This window comes from Bidens hawaiensis, unplaced genomic scaffold, assembly GCF_021521415.1.
Source record: "Bidens hawaiensis isolate Kalapana, Puna unplaced genomic scaffold, B.hawaiensis_p1.1 tig00005851_1, whole genome shotgun sequence".
Taxonomy (NCBI): Eukaryota; Viridiplantae; Streptophyta; class Magnoliopsida; order Asterales; family Asteraceae; genus Bidens; species Bidens hawaiensis.
Window position 1 is genome coordinate 1373044 of NW_027491385.1, and position 23543 is coordinate 1396586.

At 33.3% G+C, this 23543-nt stretch overlaps 1 protein-coding gene and 1 pseudogene across 1 annotated transcript; both read left to right on the forward strand.

Moving 5' to 3' along the window:
- Positions 1 to 8691: 8691 nt before the first annotated feature.
- Positions 8692 to 12695, forward strand: LOC143630879 (stem-specific protein TSJT1-like). Its single transcript, XM_077099775.1, has 5 exons — positions 8692 to 8931; positions 11142 to 11382; positions 11484 to 11604; positions 12279 to 12388; positions 12557 to 12695. Exons 1-5 carry the CDS (start codon positions 8729 to 8731, stop codon positions 12593 to 12595), a joined length of 714 nt encoding a protein of 237 aa, XP_076955890.1. The 5' UTR covers positions 8692 to 8728; the 3' UTR covers positions 12596 to 12695.
- A 9662-nt stretch (positions 12696 to 22357) lies between these two features.
- On the forward strand, positions 22358 to 23169 carry LOC143630880 (nuclear transcription factor Y subunit C-3 pseudogene; annotated as a pseudogene).
- The last annotated feature ends 374 nt before the right edge of the window (positions 23170 to 23543 follow it).

The window sequence follows — 23543 nt, forward strand, 5'->3', positions numbered from 1 at the left end:
GCTTGTGTCAAGAAGATCTTGTTGAAAATAATTCAAGCATATTATATATATAGTGTGGATTAGTTAGTTTATTGATAGTGTTACAGTTTAGGAGTATTTTCCAAATTTCCTTTATTAAGTTTGTATTGTTTCTTTGTTGATCAAGCAATAATATTATTACCACTAGTGATTCAATTAAATAATGGAAGCTTAAAAAGAAAGGCATCAAATCACTTTGTGGATTTAATTTGGATCGTGTTTCTTAAATCTGGACCTTTTGGGGTTTGTGTGCTTTTGGTTTCTAGCATCATTCAAAATAATAATAAATAATAATGGAAAGTTCCCAATATAACCCAATTTAAGAGAGAGAAAGTGTATAATAGCTCGAAAATCTTGAATATTCTCAAAATGCACCAAATAAAATTAACCGGGGCGACACATTCGGAAAAGATCCTTAATATCACAAGGCCGGCCAAATTTTTAAAAATGTTGAGGGAGCAGGCCAACTTTGTGTAAAATGTTGATGGGCACGGACAAATTTTTATAAATGTTGAGGGGGCGGTCCAAATTTTTCTGACTTAATTTTCTTCTCAAAAGCAGTCTCACCAGACGGTTTTTTTTATGTTTCCTACCTGATTCGTTCAAATAATCAAAATCTTGAAAAATGTTCCTTTTTAATTTCGTCTTGAAAGACGTATTTGAGATGAATTTGTTTCAAGAAGATGAGATTTATATTTTTCCTTCCTGGTCCGTCCAATATATTCTTATAAGATAGTTTGATTCTTCATCTCTAACACAAATTTTCATCATCATCATCATCATCTTAATCATCATCGTACTCAGTAAATCCCACAAAGCAGCCTCTTAAATTTTCTCCAAATTACCAAAAAACTTTTTTATTTTCAAAACTCAACTGCTTAAATTTGTAGTTGGGTTTAACATTGAAAGGGATTCGGTTTCCCTAGTAAAATTAGCCAGCCCAATGTATATTGGTAAACTGTAAACCCAACCATGATTGATTATCATGATTTAATACTTCTTGAACCATTCCCTGGCCCACTAAAATTAACAATTTTCATCGGCCCATCCTTTCTGATTTTCGAAAGCGACATAATAATAATAATAAGAAGAAGAAGAAAAAGGGGGGTTAGGTTATAATAGGAAGTATAGTTTTTGTAGGAAGGATAAAAAGTAATCTTGTCCATTGATTTTGAACATAGAGGGTTCAGATTAGTTTAGCGGGGAATCAAGTGTGAAAACAAGGTAAAGGGCATAAAAGGAATAACATATTTGTTGACTTTCTCTCTCCACATGACACATGTCAAATTCCCTCCATCATTTTTAAACGTCCATAACCTTTTTTTACGACGTTTTTATTGAAAAACAAATTCACCATAATAACGAGTGTCTTTTTATCTTTTATATGAGTACCATATTGTAATATAAAAATTAAAAAAAAATTAACGGGTTTTTTACAAATTGTGTTTTTTACCAAATTGTGTTTTACAAAATTGTGTTATACAATAGTATTTTTCATTGTGTTTTTTTTCCATTGTGTTTTTCCATTGTGTCATACAATTGTGTTTTTTATTGTGTTTTTATCATTGTGTTTTTTTTATAGTGTTTTTTTTCATTGTGTTTTTCATAGTGTTTTCCATTGTGTTTTTTCGGACTTTTCCGACGAGGTGGTGGCGGTGGGTGACGGTTGTGGTGGCGGTGGGCGGTGGAGTGGTGGTGGTTGTAGGAGATGAGTGAAGATGTAATTGGGTTTTATATAAGTGAGTTTTTGAAATTAATGTAAGACTATTTTTATTGATGACCTTTGATGTGCTAAAAGTAGTTATATAAAAACACGCTAATCTAGACACTAAGTAATAAATTCTAGACTCTTAAACTTAACTAAACTACTAACCGGCAAGTGAACCAATCGACTCTAGTACAACTAAGTAAGTCCGGATATCGAACCCACGAGACTCTTTAAATTACGTTTACTAGCTAATTAGACTCGACTACAAAACACGACTTATTTATATTTGTTTAAGGGGGTTTTTATTTAAAATACTAAATTAATACTATAATTAAAACTATTTAAGAAAACAAATAAATTAAACGAAAACAAAGTTTGTTATGAAAATAAGATGATGATGAGAAAACTACCTAGGCTAGACTCCCCTAAATTTTGGTAATGAATTGACTTGGGAAAATATTTAGTTATGGACTGGGATCGTCAAATAGACACTTAAAAGAAAAACCAAATAGGACCCCTGACCCTTCTCAAGAGAAAGCCTATGGATTTCTAACAAGTTTTAACGCACACCAGTATTAAAAATCAAGTTCGCTTACGGTCACCCAATTGTTTATAATTTAGTTCCTTTATACAAAATCCTACCTTACAGCGCGGAAATCAAAGGCGGTTTAATATATCGAATTGATTCAATAGACAATAATTAAATAATCAAACATAGACGGACTCCTTACGAAGAACTAAATCTAGCAAGATCAAATAATAAAGATCTATCAATAACCTAGCACCTTACAGATTTAGGTTAGCAGCACACTTAGGTTTAATTAATTAATAATTATTATTCCTATGATCTTAATGCATATCAATCATAAAATAGTCAAAAACACAAAGTAGATGACCTAATAGTAACCTATCATAATGACAAACAATAATCTAGGCAACTATGGAATAATAACAATTAATCAAACAATCCTAAATATCCATATGCATCAATTTAATATGATTAAACCTTTTACTAAATCATAAAACTCATAACGATAAATAAATCCCAAATCAAAACACAACGTCAAAATAGGTTCATCATAAGCCTAGGCAGTCTATAATTTTTAGCCTAACATCATAAAATAAAACAAAACAATAATAAAGGAATTCATGGTGGAAAACAAAAGAAACGAAAGATTAAAGGCGATAAAACCCGTGGTCTTATTGGATGATAAGCACGCCACCGTATGATTCCAAGCCTTCAAAACCTCCAAAAGATCACCTCTTGAGCTCCAAATTTTGTTTATGGCTTTCAGGTTATGATTAAGGTTAAGTTTATGAGTGTTTATATAGACTTTTAAGGCTCATAAACTTAAAATTAGTAGAAGATTCTGTAAATCTAATCCCATAAACTTAATATTTGTAGAATATTCTAGAAAACTGAGCCCAAAGTCTTAATATTTGTAGAAAATTCTAGAAAACTGAGCCCAAAGTGCCGCGCGACGGGCCTTCTCCCATTTTGCTTGTTTACGCCCTCTTTTTGACATGGTTGAAACCCGGAACCTAAAATATTCAAATAAATTAGTAATATACAAATTCTAATAAAAATCGAACGAAAACTAATAAAATATTATATTAAATATACAAGGGATTTATATATATTTAGCCTTATATCAACCTCTTAGGAGGTCATGACACTATTTGAGGAATAAATAAAAAGATTAAATCATGTTCACACCACAACCCGGGTTGCAATCCCAACCTAGGCCACAACCCATATTTTAATTAAATATTCTTTTGTTTTTTTCTTTCCACAATTTGTTTTTTATATAATTTGAGTTTTATTTAATAATTTATATTATTTGACTTATTTCAAAAATCTAAAAACATAATCTTGTTTAGTTTATTTTTATTAATATTTCGATAACATTTTTATTAGAAACGGAGCACTTTTAAAAATATGTATTTGAACCTAACCCATAATAATAATAATAATAATAATAATAATAAATAATGTTGATAAAATTGAAATTTTGTTTTCTGTGGTATTTAAGTTTATGTTTAACATCTGGTTACATAATAAATACAAGCATCAAAGAAAACAAATCCGGTCCCATGCCAACCTGGATGTCTATGGTGTTTCTCAAATCGGCTTTTTGATTATCAATAATTTTAATCTTTATAACATGAATTCGACATAAGAATTGAAAAACAAATTCAAATACGAAAATTTGACTTCAGTTTGAATCAAGTTTGATTCAACAGATAAATGAAGAAAAAAAATAAGTAGTATTTATGTACGTAATATATAAACAATAAAGTTATGATGTTATTTATAAAAAGTGAAATGTTGTATATAAATTATAGTTTGAATATCCTGAGTCTGCTCAGTCAAACATTAAAATATATTCATAAACAAAGTATTAAAATTCTTTTTTTGATGATAATAAAATATATTGATAATAATACTACATCGATATCCATTATATCACTCGAACTCTTGACCTATAATGAAAGGAATACCTTATGACACACCAAGATACCATTTAACCAAATGCATTTAATGATGATTATGTTCGAACGCTAATTTGGTGAGGAAAATAATTCAATTTGAATTTTGATATTTCACTTGTATAGTACGGAAAAGCTTCTTGCCCTCATGGGGATGTCATGCTCCAAATACATTGATACCAATCAGCCAATTGGAGTTATTCACATATTCAAATGTTTCTTTTATCAATATTGTTGAAAACCGAAATGTTTACTTAATCAAGAAAGAGACGTGTTTAATGATACAAGTCAGGTCCCAAACAAAAGTTGCAATGTTTACTTAAGCATAATATCTATAAATGTGTTCAAGTAAAAAGAAATATCTATAAATATGTCTGATAATTAGGTGAAGAGGATGAAGATGGTGGTGGTAATCGAAGGTGGTGTGACGGTGGAGATGGGGAAGTGGTGGTGGCGGTGGACCCCACTATTTATTTTTTATTTAATTATTGTGGTGTGGTGGTCCTCATTATCATCAACGTCATCAAAATGGGTTAAACGACATCCTCAGTGAAAGAAAATAAGTTGAATTGAGATTGTTCTTGTTATATTGTTACTTGGGATTAGCGCCAACCATAAGGTCAAAATTTATGTGACATTGGACTCGAGTTAAGTTATCGTACAAAGAGTTGCAAAAACTATAAAGGTGAGAAGCTATAAATGTGTCAAATATGGATCAAAGTGGAATGAGCATAAAGGAAATAACTCATTAGGTTCCTTGATCTTGGATCCCATCGAACAATGATCGGATCCAGGTATTACAATGAGCCATGTATGTTAGAGATCCATATCCTCATCCTCTAAACACTGTCACCTATATATTTTACTTATATAGGGACACATAGAGCATTAATATCTTTATTCCTCGTATTAACTCAACCCCATGATTTGAGAAACTTTGTAAGGTTTTCATATAATTTAACACTTCATCAAACGGGGATGAAATTTAGGGAGTCAGCTTCAATTCTCTATGTATAAGGAATATGGATTGAGCGTTTATTCATTGCTTATCATATTCCTATAATTTTGTGAGTGAAAGAAACAGAAAAAACAATAAATAGAGATTTTTTTTAAAGGCTAGACTTTAATAAACCAAATCAAGGACCTCTGTCAAGGAGACAAAGCCCTTAAAAAACATGTTTTACATATAAAAATAAATTTCAACTAAATTACAAAAAGATTGTAAAAAGCAATGTAAATTATCTTATATGAATTTTAGTGAGTTTTAGCTCCACTGGCATTGAGAGCATACGTTAAATTTTGGTTGGAGGATGCAAGGTTAAAGTTCAAATCCGATCTTAACGAAGTTTTATTGTAGCGAGTCTTTGGGCGGCGGATTTTCTCCGAAACAGGAGATGATGGCTGTCTGCGATCGCGGACATATGGCATCGCCTTTTGCTAGGTAGCAAGATTTTGTTCGTTGTTGATAAAAAAAAGTATACAACAAATGCCAACACCATTATTATTGATCACTTCCATAACTTAATCTTGATTTGAGATATCATTCAATCCCATGATGTTCCATGCCATTAAATTCATCATTTTTTTATTTAAAATTTGCAGTCACGCCATCTTTTTCTTTTGGAACGACCAATTTCATTAACACAACAAGTCAACTAGTAAAATGCTAGAAAAACAAACAACGAGCCAACAAGCTTATCACAAAGATAAATTACACCAACTTTCCACACAAGAGTTTTACTACATGAACGGTGTTTGATCTAAAGGTATCCCAAAATTTATGTCTTCCACTATTTTTCAGAAACTAGCCGGTTTATTAGATAAAATAACTTCATTCCTTATCTTCCAAATGCACCAACATGCCATGAAAATGATCCCATGTAACACCTTTTTCTAGCTTTAACCAAGGTTACTAGTTTCATGAATTTTGAGCAAGTCTCAAACAAAGTACACATAAACGGGTGTAATTTTACACCAGTTGCTATGTACAAGTATGCGGAGTCACACTATTTACTTTGTTTTGGGATATTAACACCAACCTTCATGATTTCAGTTGTGCAATCAGTTAATCATCTTCTATTCAACCACATATTCATCTTCTTTCACATAGGCTAATCCCTTCAATTTTTTTTGCTCTTTATTGAAATTTGAAATGTTTACAATAGTCATCAAGATTCTAATTTCCTTTCATAGGTTGCAATGTTTTAGATTTTACAGCAATTTTTGTTTTAATTGTTAGCCTCATTTGTTTGGAGGATTTTAGAATTGGTCAGGACATGGGCGTACTGCTAACTTATTAAAAGAAATTAAAAAAAAAACCCTATCATTTTATTTTCTTGTGAATGTGTCTTCCCTGCTTGAGCAATCCCAGATCGGCCCATGATTAAACCATTCATGTCTTTTGTTATTTGTCATTGAACTTTTTAAATCCTAAATAACTTACTTATGATTGTGATGGTATTAATATAAAACATCTATTATTATTATTATTATTATAATATAAGGTACATGGAATACCTGGTACCAAAAGATTTGATAATTAAGCGACAATAATACTTTGTGTAGTGAGATGTCGCCCCCGAGTCACCTCACCATTGGGAAGAAATGACAGACTCCCTTCCTACGCTACCCTGTTAACCAGCGTGATGGATGTAGGGCAACATTTTTTCCCACCCAATCAAATAATCGTGCTTTAAGTTAAACCTTATAGGAAAAAGTTACTGAGAGTTCTCGTCTACGTGATGGTAATGTGCCACTTATTTCACTTTTTGTTAAACTACTAATATATGGTCGTAACATTGCGTAATCAACATTTTATATTTAGATAAATTAGATTGTGTGATAGATTCTTGTTAATGGAATCTGAAGAATCCTGTCCAGTTTCATTTTCAAATATGACGAGGATCGCATATAATCTCCATTTTAATATTCGAACAATCTCGCTCGCCCACGGGTCATAATAACAAAATGTACCATAAAATATGTGAAAGTTATTCGTTAGTGTTATTTTAGATCTACATGTGAAATTCAGATCTATGTTATTTGGTTTACCCAATATTTAATTGAAATCACAACTAAAAATGAATTAATCTAACCCACAGTCATCACCCACGGTTAACAGAAACCACATTACTCAAAACCGAAATAGCTTAATCTTTTGTAAGTAAAGCGAAAATTAAAATTCCAAATCTTTTTCGGTAAACAATTAAAGCATCAACAATAACAATGCTAAACATTAAACAACCATAAACATGTCCTATTAGGTCATGGGGTATACTATAACGTCAACATAAATTAAGACGGTATGACACTTTAAATATGCATTAAACAACTCCATACTACTGTTAAGTTAGTTAAAAGAGTCAATTGATAATGCTTTTAACGGGTTAAAATAAACAATATGTATTAATTATGTTTTAATTACTAATTTATTTGTTATTAATTATGGATTAAATCATTTCCTTTGGGTGAGATGGAGTGAAAGAGAGAAAAATAAGTAATACGATGCTTATGTGAAGTTAAGAGGGGTTAGAGTACACTCCGTAGCCTTATCTTCATATTATATTCCAACCTTTGTCTCAAATGCTTTGTTACTAATTTCCTACATTAAATCTCATTATCACTACTTGTAACGCTTCTATAATAAGAGATATATAATAAGAGAATCAGGTAGATGACATTTAAATCCAACACCTAAATCAGATCAGTCTAATCCACACATAGCTAGGGTTATATACGAACCTAACAAGGGTTTATTCGTGAAGCTTTTATCGAGCAAACGAACGGTTCATAAACAACTAATTAGATCAAATTTCTTGTTGTTGTTGGTTTATTAAGAAAATGAATTTGTTCATAAATAGTACATACATACAAATAAACACAAACAATATTTTATTTGATTTAGCTAACTGCAAATGATTAGTGCCAAGAATTCAGCCTACTACCAAAAGTTTGTGTTGGTGTCTTTATTTTAACATTCATATTCATATGTTAATTTTAAATATATAACTTTATATATATTATTGTTTTATGGTTATAACTTTGCTTAATCTACGTGATGAGATTAGAAATGTAACTAAAAAGTATTATAAACTTTTAATGAACAAACATTTACAAACACAAATGAAAATAACATGGTCTCTATTCATATTCGTTCATTTAGTTAATCGAACAAAACTGTTTATTCATATTCGTTACAAACATAAACAAACTTCCCGCTAAACCGTTCCCAAACTTTCCCGTGCCACGCGGACAATGGGCCCCACACTCTCTATTACGCAACAAAGAGATCATCGCCACAACCGGTCCCACCACCCACATGCCATCAAATAGTCAAATTCCCATTTTATTACGTAAATTATTTTAACTTAAATGTCAAATGACAATACTACCCCCACCGTTTATCTATATATTTCACCACCTCCCGTTCATCACTCTCTCATGTCTTATAATTATTTCACCATTTCGTGTTTATAATTTCGTATTCGTATTTGTCTTCGGGAGATAATTACGATGTTAGGCGTGTTCAGCAGCTCAATAGTCTCACCGCCGGAGGAGCTGGTGGCTGCCGGCAGCCGGACACCGTCGCCGAAGATCACCGCCAAGTCACTTGTTAACCGGTTCGTCGGCAACAACTCCTCCGCGGTGTCGATGCAGATCGGAGACGATGTTCAGTTAGCGTATACTCATCAGAACGAGTCGATTACTCAACCGAGGTACAATGTAAATTAAATTAGCGTGTTAACTGTATGAATAAAAAATAAAGTAGTGTAATTAAATTAGCGTGTTAATTTATTTTATTTTATTTTATTTATTTTTTTTATGATGTTGGGCGGCTCTCCGGTTGCGTGTTGATGTTAGAATTTAGAAATCTGTTGCGAGTTTGTTATAATTAGCGCCTAATTTCGCTTAGGCGTTTCGTCGCGGTTAATTAATGATTAATGAGACGTATAAGATGCTTTAGGTAAGTTTTTATAGGCAGGTAACTAAAAGGAAATTGTAATCCATATTATCATACTTTTGCTTAGGCGTTCAGGCGAAACTTCTCAAACTTTCATCCGACACGATTAATTAAGAGATATTTAATATTAAGAGAGAATTGCAACGCAGCTTGTTGCCCGCCTGCCTTCTGTTTCGATGTAATCTAAACTTTTCTTTAATAAGATATTTTATATTAAGAGAGAATTGTGGTTTTCGTTCCTGTTGTTTGTGCAAATTTGTTATTTCAGTTCGAAATTTTAAAATTTGTTATTTTCATCCATATGGTTTCATTTTCGTTGCAACTTTCGTCCTTCTTGCTAACATATTTTGGACTAAAGTAACAGAGTTTAACAAACTACAAGGACGAAAATTGCATTGAAAATTAAACTATAGGGACGAAAATAATAATTTTTGAACATTTGATTTAAATAACAATTAATAGAAATAGAAAAATATATAACATTAAGGGTAGTGATTGTGACGTCATAAGTGGTTTGTTTTCAATTTAACTAGTAAATGATCCCGTGCGATGCGACAGAGGCGTTGATACATGTAAACTTGCACGTCATAATTGGGACGTTAATAAATGTAAAGTTTGTTCTAGTAAACGTTTGCACACACTGTGTCGGGAGCGAGCATTTATATATGTAAATCTGCGGCGCCACAGTGACGACATTAATGATCATGCATTAGGTTAATAAAGTTTGTTCGTGTGTTGCTTCTAAATGTAGGTAGAAATAAATTTGAAAGATGAATAATATCAATATGTCGAGACATCTAAGTAAAAATTAATTATAAACATAGAATAATAAAATAATAAAAATAATAAAATCATGAAAATATAAGCTTCTAAATGCATGAACTATTTCTTTACTCACATAACATGTTCAAACCTTATTGATGACAACTACTTGGTTTTTAACATATATATAAAAGTCAATATATATATAATTAGATAACTGACATAAATGAGGATAGACAAGAGTTGGTAAGAAACAAGAATAATTGGAGGAAAGAAGATAGTTTTCTTGATGATTCATATATGAAAATTTCAAAAGAAATTAGACAAAGACAATTCACTTTGTATTATTATTATTGTTGTTGTTGTTATATCTTTTGTTTTTTTTTTTGGTTTAAAATTCAATAATAAGATAAGTTTGAAGTTTTTAACCTTTTCTTTGAAGAAAGTCATTTCCTAAATTTCATGGTTTACAATTAACCTTTTTTATTAAACAGGTCAGTCTGCTGACATGCTTAATTCATTGTTTGCAATTCACCAACCAGATTAACACGTTCACAACTTAACTGCTGGTCGCCAAATAGTTAACCCGTTTGACACGTTTTAATAAATTAGTTAAACGGGTCATGTTTGCCCTTGCTAGGATTCAACCTTGATAAACAATCTTTACTTTTCATCATTGGAATGATGAAAGGTGTATACTTTAGTCTTTTCATAGGATAAAAAGCAGGACTTTTTGGTGACTTGGTTTTATCCAAACTCAAAGAAGCATTCAATAATTCTTAGTCAATAATTGATCTTTTTTTATATCACTATTCAATTACCTTATCTTTCGCCATCTCCACTTTGGTGGGATGGTAAAGGCTATGGCCTTTGGGTGAGAGGTTCAGGGTTCGATCCCTGGCAATGACGGTTTAATGTAAATAGTAGGAGGAAAGCTTAAACTTTTCATAAAAAAAAAAATTACCTTATTTTTCATTTTATTATTTCAATTATTTTGTAACCTTATGACTACTATGTCCCATTATAAAAGTTGAATGTTACTTTCCAAAACAAACAAAAAGTTTCATGTACATATCCACTTCACCTTAAATGGTTCTTGATTTATCCCTTTAACCACTTTATTTGGTGATATTTCATAATTCTTTAACCATCCCATGTATTAAAAATAAAAGGTTTAATATTAATCTATAATAATCATGGCAGATCTTTTGCGGTCAAAGACGAGATATTTTGTTTGTTCGAAGGAGCCCTCGACAACTTGGGTAGCCTAAAGCAACAATACGGGCTTTCCAAGTCGGCCAACGAGGTTCTTTTGGTCATCGAGGCTTACAAAACTCTTCGTGACCGGGCCCCGTATCCTATAAACCAAGTTGTGGGCCACCTTATTGGAAAATTTTCCTTTGTTGTCTTTGACAAGACGACTTTTACTTTATTTGTGGCCACGGTAAGTCATGATTATATTTCTTAAAGAATGATTAAACTGTTAAAGTAATGTTTATAATATGTTTAATTAATGTTGAGTGGTGTTGGTAACTATAATGACAGGATCAACATGGTAAGGTTCCTTTGTATTGGGGAATCACAGCTGATGGGTGTGTTGCATTTGCCAATGATGCTGATCTTCTCAAAGGTGCTTGTGGCAAGTCACTCGCTTCTTTCCCGCAAGGTTCGATTCTTGATTCTATCCATCTTTATGTCCAGGAAGATCTAGTTGACCTAAAAATATTCTTTTTGTCGGTTTTCAATAAATGGCTAATTCATTGAATATAAACTTCATACAACAATAACCAAGTTTTTTAAGTGTCGTAAAGTTACTCGTTTTTTTTTTCTCTTCAAAAGTAGTTAGCTTTTATTTAGTGTTCCAATCTTGTGAATTTTTTATATAAATGTTAAATTTATTTTTATTTTCAAATTTAGGCTAATGAAACAAACATATATGAATCTTGTTTACTATTTAGGGATTATTTATTTCTAATTCGACTTAAATTGAACAATTATGTAACTTGTTTAGTATTTAATTAGTGAGTTTTTTTTGTTCAGATCACTCACTACTTGAAGTTAATTTGAAAAAACTCAGACTAAATAATAACTACGATTCATATACGTTTCATTTATGTCACTTAATTTTATAAAGTTTAGACATTAATATTAAAATAAACAACACTGAAACACATAATGAAAGTTGTGTGACTTTAGCGGAACACTTGAAAAACCTGATTGAGATGTACGAGTTTGACTCATTTGACCCATTTTCTAAATCGTTTGACCCATTTGACCCATTTTATAAAACATTTCGACTCATTTGGCCCGTTTTATATAACGTGATTTGAACCGACGCAGGGTGCTTCTACTCGACCGCGATTGGAGAGCTGAGATGCTATGAAAATCCCAAGAACAAAATCACCGCCGTTCCCGCAACTGAGGAAGAGATATGGGGTGCAAAATTCATGGTAAGTTTACATAATATTAAATTCAATAAACCCTTGTCACATATTTTTGTTGGTTTGATTTTAGTGGTTTCTAGAGTAAATCCTGTGGCCCCAACGAATAATATGAAAGTATTAGGTATATGTTACTTTCACATGTTTCAAGTAAACTTGTGAATGATGTTTTATCAGGTTGAAGGTCCATCATCCATCATCTCAGCCACACAGTAATGGCTACTTCCAGAACATGTGAGCAAGTCCTTTATTAGGATATAGGTTTCAAAGTGTATTTTGGTATGTGTATAGAGACAGACATGTTTGTGTAATAAAGTTTGTAGACATGAATGGATAATGTATGGTTGTGATCTATTTGTGTTGTTAGTTGTTACTTGTTACATGATTGTGGCATAATGGATCATGGATCTACAAATCCTGCAAAACTTAATTTGATTTAGGGGAGCAAAGTAACCCGGATTCGCTTACAAACTTAAAACCGAACTATTCTACTATGTAACCGAGCATGATATTAGTTTTAAAAGATTTTTTCGGATATGTGACGAGTTATGGACTTATAGACTAATAGTGATACTTGTTCCGGTTGCTCAAAACGTAAATATTTAAAAAAAATTTGTTATTCTTTGGATATTAGAATAATTTACTAATTCTCTATTTTTTTATATTTCTAATTTCATCCGGTGATAAACTTATATAGGAAATTATAATGGATAGTAACAAACTAACGGACATGCATGATATCGGCGTGTATACTGTATACCCAATACTTAACGATCAATAGGTATGGAATATGAATTTAAAATATGATACGAGACTGAAATTACTAATATTCGTCTCAGTTTCATCACCGGTTTAATTCTCATGTAGGAAGACATCTTTAGCATGGAAAAGGGTAAATACTAGATTATCGAGCTAAAGGTTAGATCATAGCAAGGATTAAATGTGCACAAACCGGTCTATTTTAAAACCAAATTTAAAACTACCATAGAAGCTTAGACGGTAGTGGATCATGAGCCATAGCGGTTACATTCGGAAATCGGTTTCTTTGCCTTTTTACAAAGCCAATATATCCAAATTTTAAACTCTTGAGGTTATTAAAATCTGTTACAACATACCTTCTGAGCTTACTACTTGGGGTGATAGTTCGACTCGTTTAGTAGCCTTATTTCGTAAAGGACTGTACAACCAAATTGTTTTGTTAAATTTAGATATTTCATTTGCTGTAAAATTCATGTCTTCGTCGAGTAAACCCAAATTGTAATACGTGTTTAGAAGCGAAATTTCAACTCCTCCAACATTTATGGCAGGGTTCAATACAATGACAACAAAAGTATCAAGCGACATTTCACATTGTATAAAATGTTTTGTAAATTTCGCTTTCATCGGTGTTATTAGTTCATAAAATATTTTGTTTCTCACTTCAAGGTCGTTTAATTTTGAGCACATTAAGACAATGGTTAAGTATTTAACAAGCTCCCCATACATAAACCATTGTTTTATTTTTTTTATTCCAAGAATTGCCGGTTTTAGCATATAACAACTATATTTCAAAAATAATCCAAACTGGTTTCTCCTATACCGGATTTAGCCAATATTCAAGAGCTGGTATAAACCGGTGGATCGGACCCCAACCAGACAAGTTTCATTGAATCCGGTTCACTACTAGATCAGATCCGACTGGACTTAATACCAGATTTGGATTACAAAGTATTTTTATTTTTATTTTTTATCATCTTTAGTATGTGTATGTCATTACTCATTTATGTGCATTCAAGGCTTCTAGCAGATCATACCAAGCCCTACAAGGCTTAATAATATTGGGCCAACTTCCAATATGCATGCATCAGAATGGGGGCCATGCTCATTTAAAGTGCAATTAGCCAATTATACAATTAAAAAAATCCGCATATTATCATTTCATACACATCATGGAAGTATTGTTAGCTTAATGTAATTTCCTTATCTAATATATACATATAATTTGAGTTTATTTTTATTATTTTTTATTTTAATAGTCTGAGTTAATGTTTGTCTTGATGAGTTGAAAATCACCCAAACACTATTTCAATCAGTGTCGTAAAAATCGTTAGTCGGTAGTCAGGCGGTGAGGTGAGGACTAGTGACTAATCGGGATAAATCGGATCGGACTTTAATTCATATTTTTCAATTTTATGCTTACACATACACACACATTTCTATATGTAATTTTCAGTTTTATACATACACAAACATATTTTGGCCGAAAATTGGCTGCAATTTCACTGGAAATCGCCGGTTTTTGCTGAAATCTCGTCGGAAACCGCTGATATTGGTCGGAATCTTGCCAGAAACCGCCGATTTATAGCCGGATTTGACCGTCAACCGATTAATTAGCCGACTAGCCCAAAATTAATTAGTGAAGTGGGGACTAGCGATTAATCGAGGATTAATCGGTGCCTAGTCAGGATTTTTGCAGCACTGATTTCAATACATGTAACGTCTTAATTTGTTTATTTAATAAGTTATATTGTAATAATCTTACTGTGTGCCTTTGTGGCCATGCTATATGCGTTAACATTAGTCAATTACCAAAAAAATTTGGTTGATAAAACCATAACTACAAACTCGTACAAAAAGTTGACATGCACAAAGTTTAAGAACTTTAAGTCCAAGTTTTTGAGGAAAAAAAATCATTCAAAAGAAAAACAATGGAATTCAAATGAACATAATTCGGTTAAAATCATATAATGCATATATTACCAAAGTGTGAGAAAGTTATAAGCATTTACGAACGTATCAATGTGAATAATTTGATGCTTCGCAAGCAAAATTGAAAATGAAGCATTCGTATCACGTGTTTCATGACTATGGTGGCGACTTTTATCCTAGATAACTTCTGATGTGCTGAAAGCGGTCTATAAAAACCTAACCTAACCTAGACACTCTAGTTTTAAATTTATAAAACTAAACTCTTCTGATGCTAGACCACTAGACAGGCAAGTGTACCTATCAACTGTAGCAAAGCCTAATGAAGTCCGGATATCGAACCCAAGGAACACTAGCGACACCTAAACTAGACTCTGACTAATAACTTAAATAAATAGATTTAATTGAATTTGTTTTTTTTTTATTAATTAACTATGAACTAAAGAATACTTAAACTAAAACTGACACCGACACTAATTATTTTTGGATTTTTATTTATTTTATTTTAAAACTAATAATTAATTAAACTAAATTAAACTTTAAAAAAAACTCTTAACACTTAGACGAAAACACTAATGAGAAAGGTGTTACTTAGGCTTGAAATCCTATTTGTGAATCTTGGACGCTTATCGGCTATGGAAACTGTGATGGAACCGGGATCTAAAGAGACGACACCCTAGATATCATAGTGGATCCCTGATCATTCTCTGGGTGTCACCAAAAAAGAAAACCTAAGGGACGTATGACGCAAACCGGTTGGTTGGATTACCTTTCGGTCTCTCCAACAATATTAAAGTACTCTAATGACTAGATCACCTCTCAGTCTCACTAATCACAATACATCCGGGAGTGTAAGGGACGTAAGGAGTAACCTAAAGATGCTCAAAAAGACTTAGGATAGCAAAAATCAAAAGACAATAAGGGGGAAATCCACTCTCGTGAAATCTATACCCAAACCACCTAATGAATAAGACAACCCCAACTATCTATTACCTATCAGTCTCAAGATAGGTAGAACACTTAAAATCTCTAAACCATCAAACAATAGTTCCTATGGATTATGTCGACTATAAACCATAAACTAGTTACGAACACACAGTAGGTAACCTAATGTGACATCTGCCCAAATCCGACCCGACCCAGGTACCCGTTTTCGGATCCGATCTTAAGATTTAAAATTTGATTTATAATCCTTATAAATTTATCAAATATATATATTAATAATAATAATTCCTTTCCGCCGTCCCGCCCCTTCTTCTCTCTTGTCGCCGTTCCGCCCCTTCTTCTCTCTTGTCGCCGTTCCGCCCCTTCTTCTCTCTTGTCGCCGTCCCGCCCTTCTGCTTAACCCTTAAGCCTTGAACCCCTTTTTCTCTTAACTCTTTGCTTGTCCTTTGGTTCTTCCCACCTAAGGATGTCTGCGCAGCTCCACGCGCCAGACTCCTTACAAGGAAGCCTGCGTGAAGACCAGCCGTTCCTGCGATTCGCGAGGCGAACTGTTCCCGCGGCGCGCAAAGGATTGTAGTTCTTTCCGCGGCGCGCTAAGGATTGTAGTTCTTCCCGCGGCGCGCTAAGGATTGTAGTTCTTCCCGCGGCGCGCTAAGGATTGTAGTTCTTCCCGCGGCGCTAAGGATTGTTCTGTCTGCCTTCGCCCTCGCGCACTCTAGTCTTCTCGCGCTAGACACTTAAGTCTTTTCTCCAGTTTAAGCCAGCCTGTATGCTTTTGAAATATCTTATCTTCTGTGCTATACCTGCCAAGGTATGGGCACAGTAGGCCAGATCTGACATCTGTCCGAAAGGTCACTTTCGGCGCAGCTTGCTTACCAACCCTCTTGGTTGTTGGAAAAAGTAACTGGCATAATCTTTTAAAATCTTCTTTTCCATGTCTTGAACAGTACTTTGACTGACCCCTCCCATGCTATGAACAGTAACCTGTCAGCCTTCCCCATCCCCTGCAGCTGCCACCATATCTTTTGCTTTTGATATCTTTTGCTTTGATTTGATAAGATCTTTTTCCCCAATTCAAGGGATGTGTTCCCTAGGGTTTTCCTATAAATAAAACTAACTTCTTGAACACTTAATCACTCCCCAAAATCTTTCTCCCTCACTCTCTGCCGAAGATCCTCAGCGACGCCTCCAACTCCCCTCTTTGCTATCCGTCTTCTCTTCTTTTCTGCCCAGAAATCTCGGTAAATAAATAATATATAATTTTCTTTTAATAATTTGTTTAAGTGACTTACATATATTCAAGACATAAAAACCAATCGTTAAACCAATAACCTCTTATTTATAGGTTAACTTTCGCTTGTTTAAAAGTTGGTTCTTGCATTATCTTTCAACGCACCTTTTACAAGTGAGTAATCTCGTACCTAATCCCTTTTTATTTTTAACGTTTTGGGATGTTCATGTGTTCGTACAACTTGAGTCTTAAACTTGTTTATGAAATTATGTGCGCAAAACCCATGTGTTATGGACGTTTACTAGTGTTGTATATTTGTATGTGTGGATCATTAACCGCTTTGATCGGCCTATTCCGAAGTTTTCATGGATCCATTAGATGAACACGTGAGACCTATTGTTACGATTTTCTTGGTTTGTTTGCACATACACGAATGATTATTTGTTTTTGCTCGATTTGGAGCACGCTATGAACTATGAGCTATGATCTATTTAGGCTTGATCACAATCTGTGTACACACTATGTTGAACACCAGTTATACACATGTTGCGCGCAGTGCCTTGTTATAATCTATTTATATCTATTAAACTTGATTTCTCACCGACACGCAAGTGTTGACGTTTTATTTTAACACATGTTCAGGTTTGCTGTAGCTGCTTTCGGAAACTCGAGGACACGTAGGATGTTTTCTTTTACTTTGGACCTAGTTTAAAATATAACAAGACAATTTATGTATTTGAATATTATGAGTTATGATATGTGATTTATGTTACTTTATGGTGTGTTATGCGCATGCGCAATGAAATGTATTTATTAAATATTGACACCCAAATAGTGTCGCGAGTAATGAAACAATACGTAGCGCCCCGATGTATAATCCGCCATCGGTCGGGGTGTTACACCTAATACGCGTCTACACAATGAAAAACTTTCACAAAGACACATATGGAACAATCGAATAAAAGTAAATTAATAATAAGTATGCATATTCATCTTAAAAGCATCAAAAGTCTATTACAATAATATTAGTCCAACACCAATAACCAAATACCGACAAGCAAACCAAAAGTCAACAAATATTCATTCAAAACCTAGGTAACTAAAAAGAGTTTAGCCAATAACCATATTCAAAACAAGAAAATAATAAATAAGTTCAACACTCAAGTTCATAATAAAAATAATAAAATTAAAAGCAAGAGAACCGTATTTGAATGAGTAGGTGTGAACCCGAACCCCTCCGAAGAAACTGACTTGCGGCTGCCTTCAAAATAATATTTCTCCTTCCTTGTCTTCTTGTATTCAACGAAAATAATCCTAAACCTCTTACTGGCAGCTCGCTTCCTGTCCCTCCTTCCAACGTGACCTCCCAAATAAATATATCCGTCCTCATAATGTCGTTTCCAAATTTTGAGTCAAAAACCAATTCTCTGTAGGGTCGGCTCCTACAAAAGCCCAATAGGACTTATTTTCTTTTTTAGCCAATCTAAATTTATGTCATGAGCTTATTATTATTATTATTATTATTATTATTATAAGACACTACGTATGCTTTGTTTTTTTATTTTTATTTTCTTATTTTAATTTTTTTTCTTTTTTTCATTTTAAAATACTATATTAACTGTAATAATTAGTATAACATATCGTATGCTTGACTCATCATTCGTCAGTCTCAAGTTTAGTAAAAGTGTTCCATTTTAACTCATAGTCTCTAGAAACCATTAAACTCACAAGTTAACCAAATAATAATAACATTCAATAAAAAACTTGGCTCAAAAGCACTTCAAAATAGAAAATATTTATATAATAATATGTATAAATAAGACCACATCAACTTCACATGTATATCACACTAAAATTAACTATGTTTATGATTTTCTATAAATACAACATACACACTTACTTTAAGAAAGTTTTCATTCACTATCACACGATAAATTTTATAGCGAATTGTATCATACCCTCAATATATAGAACTTTCCTGAGTGGCTACGACACCGACAAACTTTATGTAACTCATAAATTAGAGTTGAAGGAAGAAAGACATGAAATGCTAGAAAGATGGAATATATGATGGAGCTCTTTCATCTAAGCCTATAACTGGCCAAGAGCAAGGAATGAACTTTATGTGAGTGAAGGAAAGAGGGGACAAAGCAAGATCAGAACAACCAATACAGAATAACTAAGTATGACAAAGAGAGAATAGCTAGACTTTCAAAGACAGTAGCAATGGCAATGAGACTAGTCCCGATACCTTATGATTTCGGGGGAACCGAACTTGATAAGCTGATATTAAGACGCTATTCAAACTAGTTACCATCTTTAGTTTTTAAACTTGATTTCATAAAAAAAATAAGTCAAATCAGGCCCAACCCAAAGGGAGGGCGAGGGGGCGATAGACCTAGACTCACTATCTCGGGAGGCCGATGACTGTTAGAAAGACATATTTATATTTTATATATAACTTTGTTTTAAAACAAATGTCGACAAAATGACTTATTCGTTAAATGAAAAGAGTGCTAGATTATAGAATCAAAAGTCACAAGTTCAATTCCCACAAGTGGTCTTTTTGTTTTATATAGGAAAAAACTTTAATTTGTATTTATTATGAGTCATTTTAGTAAGTTGTATATTATTATTATTATTTGGTTTGGTCTATTTTGGGTTTTTAAAAGGCAACCATATTGACAAAATTATCAAATTATCTATCACGTAATTATGAACTAAGAACGCAATTTTAGGGGTCCATTTTGTAACTTGTCCCAAGCCCCAAAATTTTAAGTGATTCTTGAAGACGACCCTGAGTAGGTGTTTTTATCGGATCGGTTAACGGGTTATTCGGTTTGGATTGTTCAAATATGAAATTTTTAGGACCCTACGAGAAATCCGATTCGAATTAAGGGTGCTTCTATATGATCCAAATTGATTTCGGATGGATTCGGATAATCCGAATAACCCGAAATAAACCGTATAACAAACATTCAAATAAACATCTAATTAGATAAAAATACAAAACCGAAAAATTAAAATAAAACTTACACAAACAAAAGCCAAAAATCAAACAAAAGTCTAATTAAATCCATAATCCATCATAATTCCAAAGATTAAAGCAGTACACGAATAAACCCAAACTTCAAATAATTAAACACATGCTATTTATTCGGATATCCGAACTATCTAAATTTTTTTGAAACCCCCATCAGAATTCAAATTAGTTACTCGGAATATTCAGACCAATCTAAATAAAAATTCGAATCAGATTATTCGAGTTTTGGTTTCGGTTCATATTTCGAATATCCTCAACCCCCCGGCCCATAGTCAAATAATAATAAAAAAAATTATAACATGAATACGCCAAATGGTTCATGGTGTTTTTGGGCCTTTTGTAGTAACCCGTCTTTTTCCGTGGTATATATACTATAATATACCCCCAAATATTAGGTATCAATTGTCGTCGTTATTATTATTAATATTACTTTTTTCGATCAACAACACTCTCGAACCCTTGGCTACTCAATCCAGCAATAAACAACAGGTTTCATCTCTAATTCTCTTTAACTACTCAATTCATCACATAATATATCTATAATTTAACTCGATCTACTTTTAATTACAGGTATTTTGCTCCAGGCTTGATCGAAGTCAATAAAAGGTGTACACAGAGGTATATGTTTAGTTTTGTGGGTATATATGCCCTAATTTTGGTGTTATTAAGGCTTTTGTGTTTCTATTGAGCTTCTGATGGTGATTTGGTATGTTATAAGTTTAGTTGCTAGACTGTATTAAGTTTGTTATTATTATTATTATTATTATTATTATTATTATATGTTTTTAAAGTGTTTTATTTTTGATATTTGGATGATAGTTAAATGACTTGCTTGCTTCTATTTATTTTAGTATTAGATCAATGAAACATTCGTAATTTGCTATTTTACTTTGCTGTGTAAGTTGTAGTTAGCATATGTGGATCAATCATCCTTTATTGCTCACCAATGAGTGTTCAGGAGTTACGTAACGGTTGTATCTATGAATTATCGAGTTGGATTCACGAGCCGAACCGAGCAAAGGCTTGCTCGTTGCTTGGCTCGTTTACAACCGAACCGAACGGCTGAAATTCGAAACGAGCCAAAATCGAATCAAGCATTTTTTATTTCTTTTTCACTTTAAAATTTTCAGTAAGAAACAAGTTTGAAGACTACAAATAATATATTTTGTAAACAAATTAGTAGTTTTTGGACAAACGTATAACATGCTGTAAATTTTTAGGAGAAAGAAGTTTGAAGTGAGATATAATGAACATGTAAATAGACTTTTAGTATTCTGAAAACTTGAATCGAACTAATAAAACTATAAAATTGACGGAATAGGAATAATTTAAAAGGGTTTAAAAAATTGTATACTTATATTTTATGTGTGTTGTCTATATATTTATATATTTGTTTATATATAATTATATATAAAATAAATTAAAAATATTCGAGCCGAACCGAGCATACCTTTGCTCGTTGCTTGGCCCGTTTACAAACCGAACCGAGCAGAGCGGCTCGTTTACAATCGAGCAAAAAACGAGCGAGCGTTTTCCGGGCAGTTTCCGAGCGAACGGCAAGCGGTTTGGACGGCCCTAAGTTGGAAGTACTTGGAGTTTCCTAGTAGTGTAGTAGAAGATAATAGATTACTAGTCAAATAGGACAGCATGCTGAAGAGCTTATTAAGCCGTATAAAAGACGCAGCTTGAGCTTTTTCTATGATATGCCTTTCATATTTGCTATATAGTATTTTTTCTGAATCGGTGTTATGCAACCTAAGATTTTATTTGTCAGTCCTCCAGGCAAAGAAAGATCTGAAATTGGAATATGGAATGAATTATGTTTGTGTTGAGTCAATTGAAAATTGTAGAGCGTTACTTAGCCTATACAAGTATACAGAGTTAAATTATGCTTGTAAATAACATAAGGTATATCCAGTCATGAGGGATTGATGATTTATAAAGTACTTACGAAACTCATGTGGCATACAAAGTGCATTGCAATATATGATCATCGACTCATCGTAGCGCGTTTCATATGCATTTATTTTTATAAATATTCAATTGAACTAATTGTTGGGTTCATCTAATTGTTTAGCTGCGAAGATGGATCAACAAGGTCATGGGCAGGCTCCAAGCATGGGGGCTGTGGGTAGCTCTGCCCAAATGCCTTACAGCATGGCGCCTTACCCGCCAAATCAAATGATGGTCCCAGGTGGGACGGTCCCACCAACTCAAACATCCGGTCTCTCTTCTCCCCCAGCCCAACTGGCCCAACAGCACCTTGCTTACCAACACATCCACCAGCAGCAGCAGCAACAACTGCAACAACAGCTTCAAACCTTCTGGGCAAATCAGTACCAAGAAATTGAACAAACCACTGACTTCAAAAACCATAGCCTCCCATTGGCTAGAATCAAGAAAATCATGAAAGCAGATGAAGATGTGAGGATGATATCGGCTGAAGCACCCGTCATATTTGCCCGTGCCTGTGAAATGTTCATTCTTGAGTTGACTTTAAGATCATGGAACCACACTGAAGAAAACAAAAGGCGTACCCTTCAGAAAAACGACATTGCTGCTGCAATCACGAGGACTGATATATTTGACTTTTTGGTAGATATAGTACCGCGTGAAGATTTGAAAGATGAAGTGATTGCTTCTACAATCCCAAGAACCGGGCCTGTTCCAGTTGGAGGCCCAACCGAGGGTGTACCGTATTACTATATGCCACCACCACAGGTTGGTGGTTCAGGGATGTTTATGGGTAGGCCAATGGATCCTCAAGCACTTTATGGGCAGCAACCTCGCCCACACATGGCTCAGCCTATGTGGCCACAACAGCAGCAACAAGAACCTCAGGAAGATGCTTAACCAGGTATATACTAAACCTTGTTTTCAATGTTTTAAAGTTGATCTTTATGATGTGATTTAAAGAATTGATTGCTAGCTTTGTGTTGTTACAGGAAGGCTGGCTTACAAGCGATGGACGCTTACTCATTTGTATTAAGGTTAAGTTTTCATGTGGATTACTAGGAATGTTTGTAGTCATACTTAACTATGTCTGTGTCACCTGTCCTTAACAAAAATGCTTTTTTATTATGTTGGCGGCTAACGTGTGCAATATTCGGTCCTGTTTCTTGAAAAGTCAAAACTCATTATCTTTTGGGTGAGTCAAACTGAGTGATTGTTTGGATGAGTAAAATATGGTACCGGTTGATCGGTTAGTCTACTATTCCAGTTTAGGCTATTGGTTAAAAAGTTGACTTTTGAGGTCTACT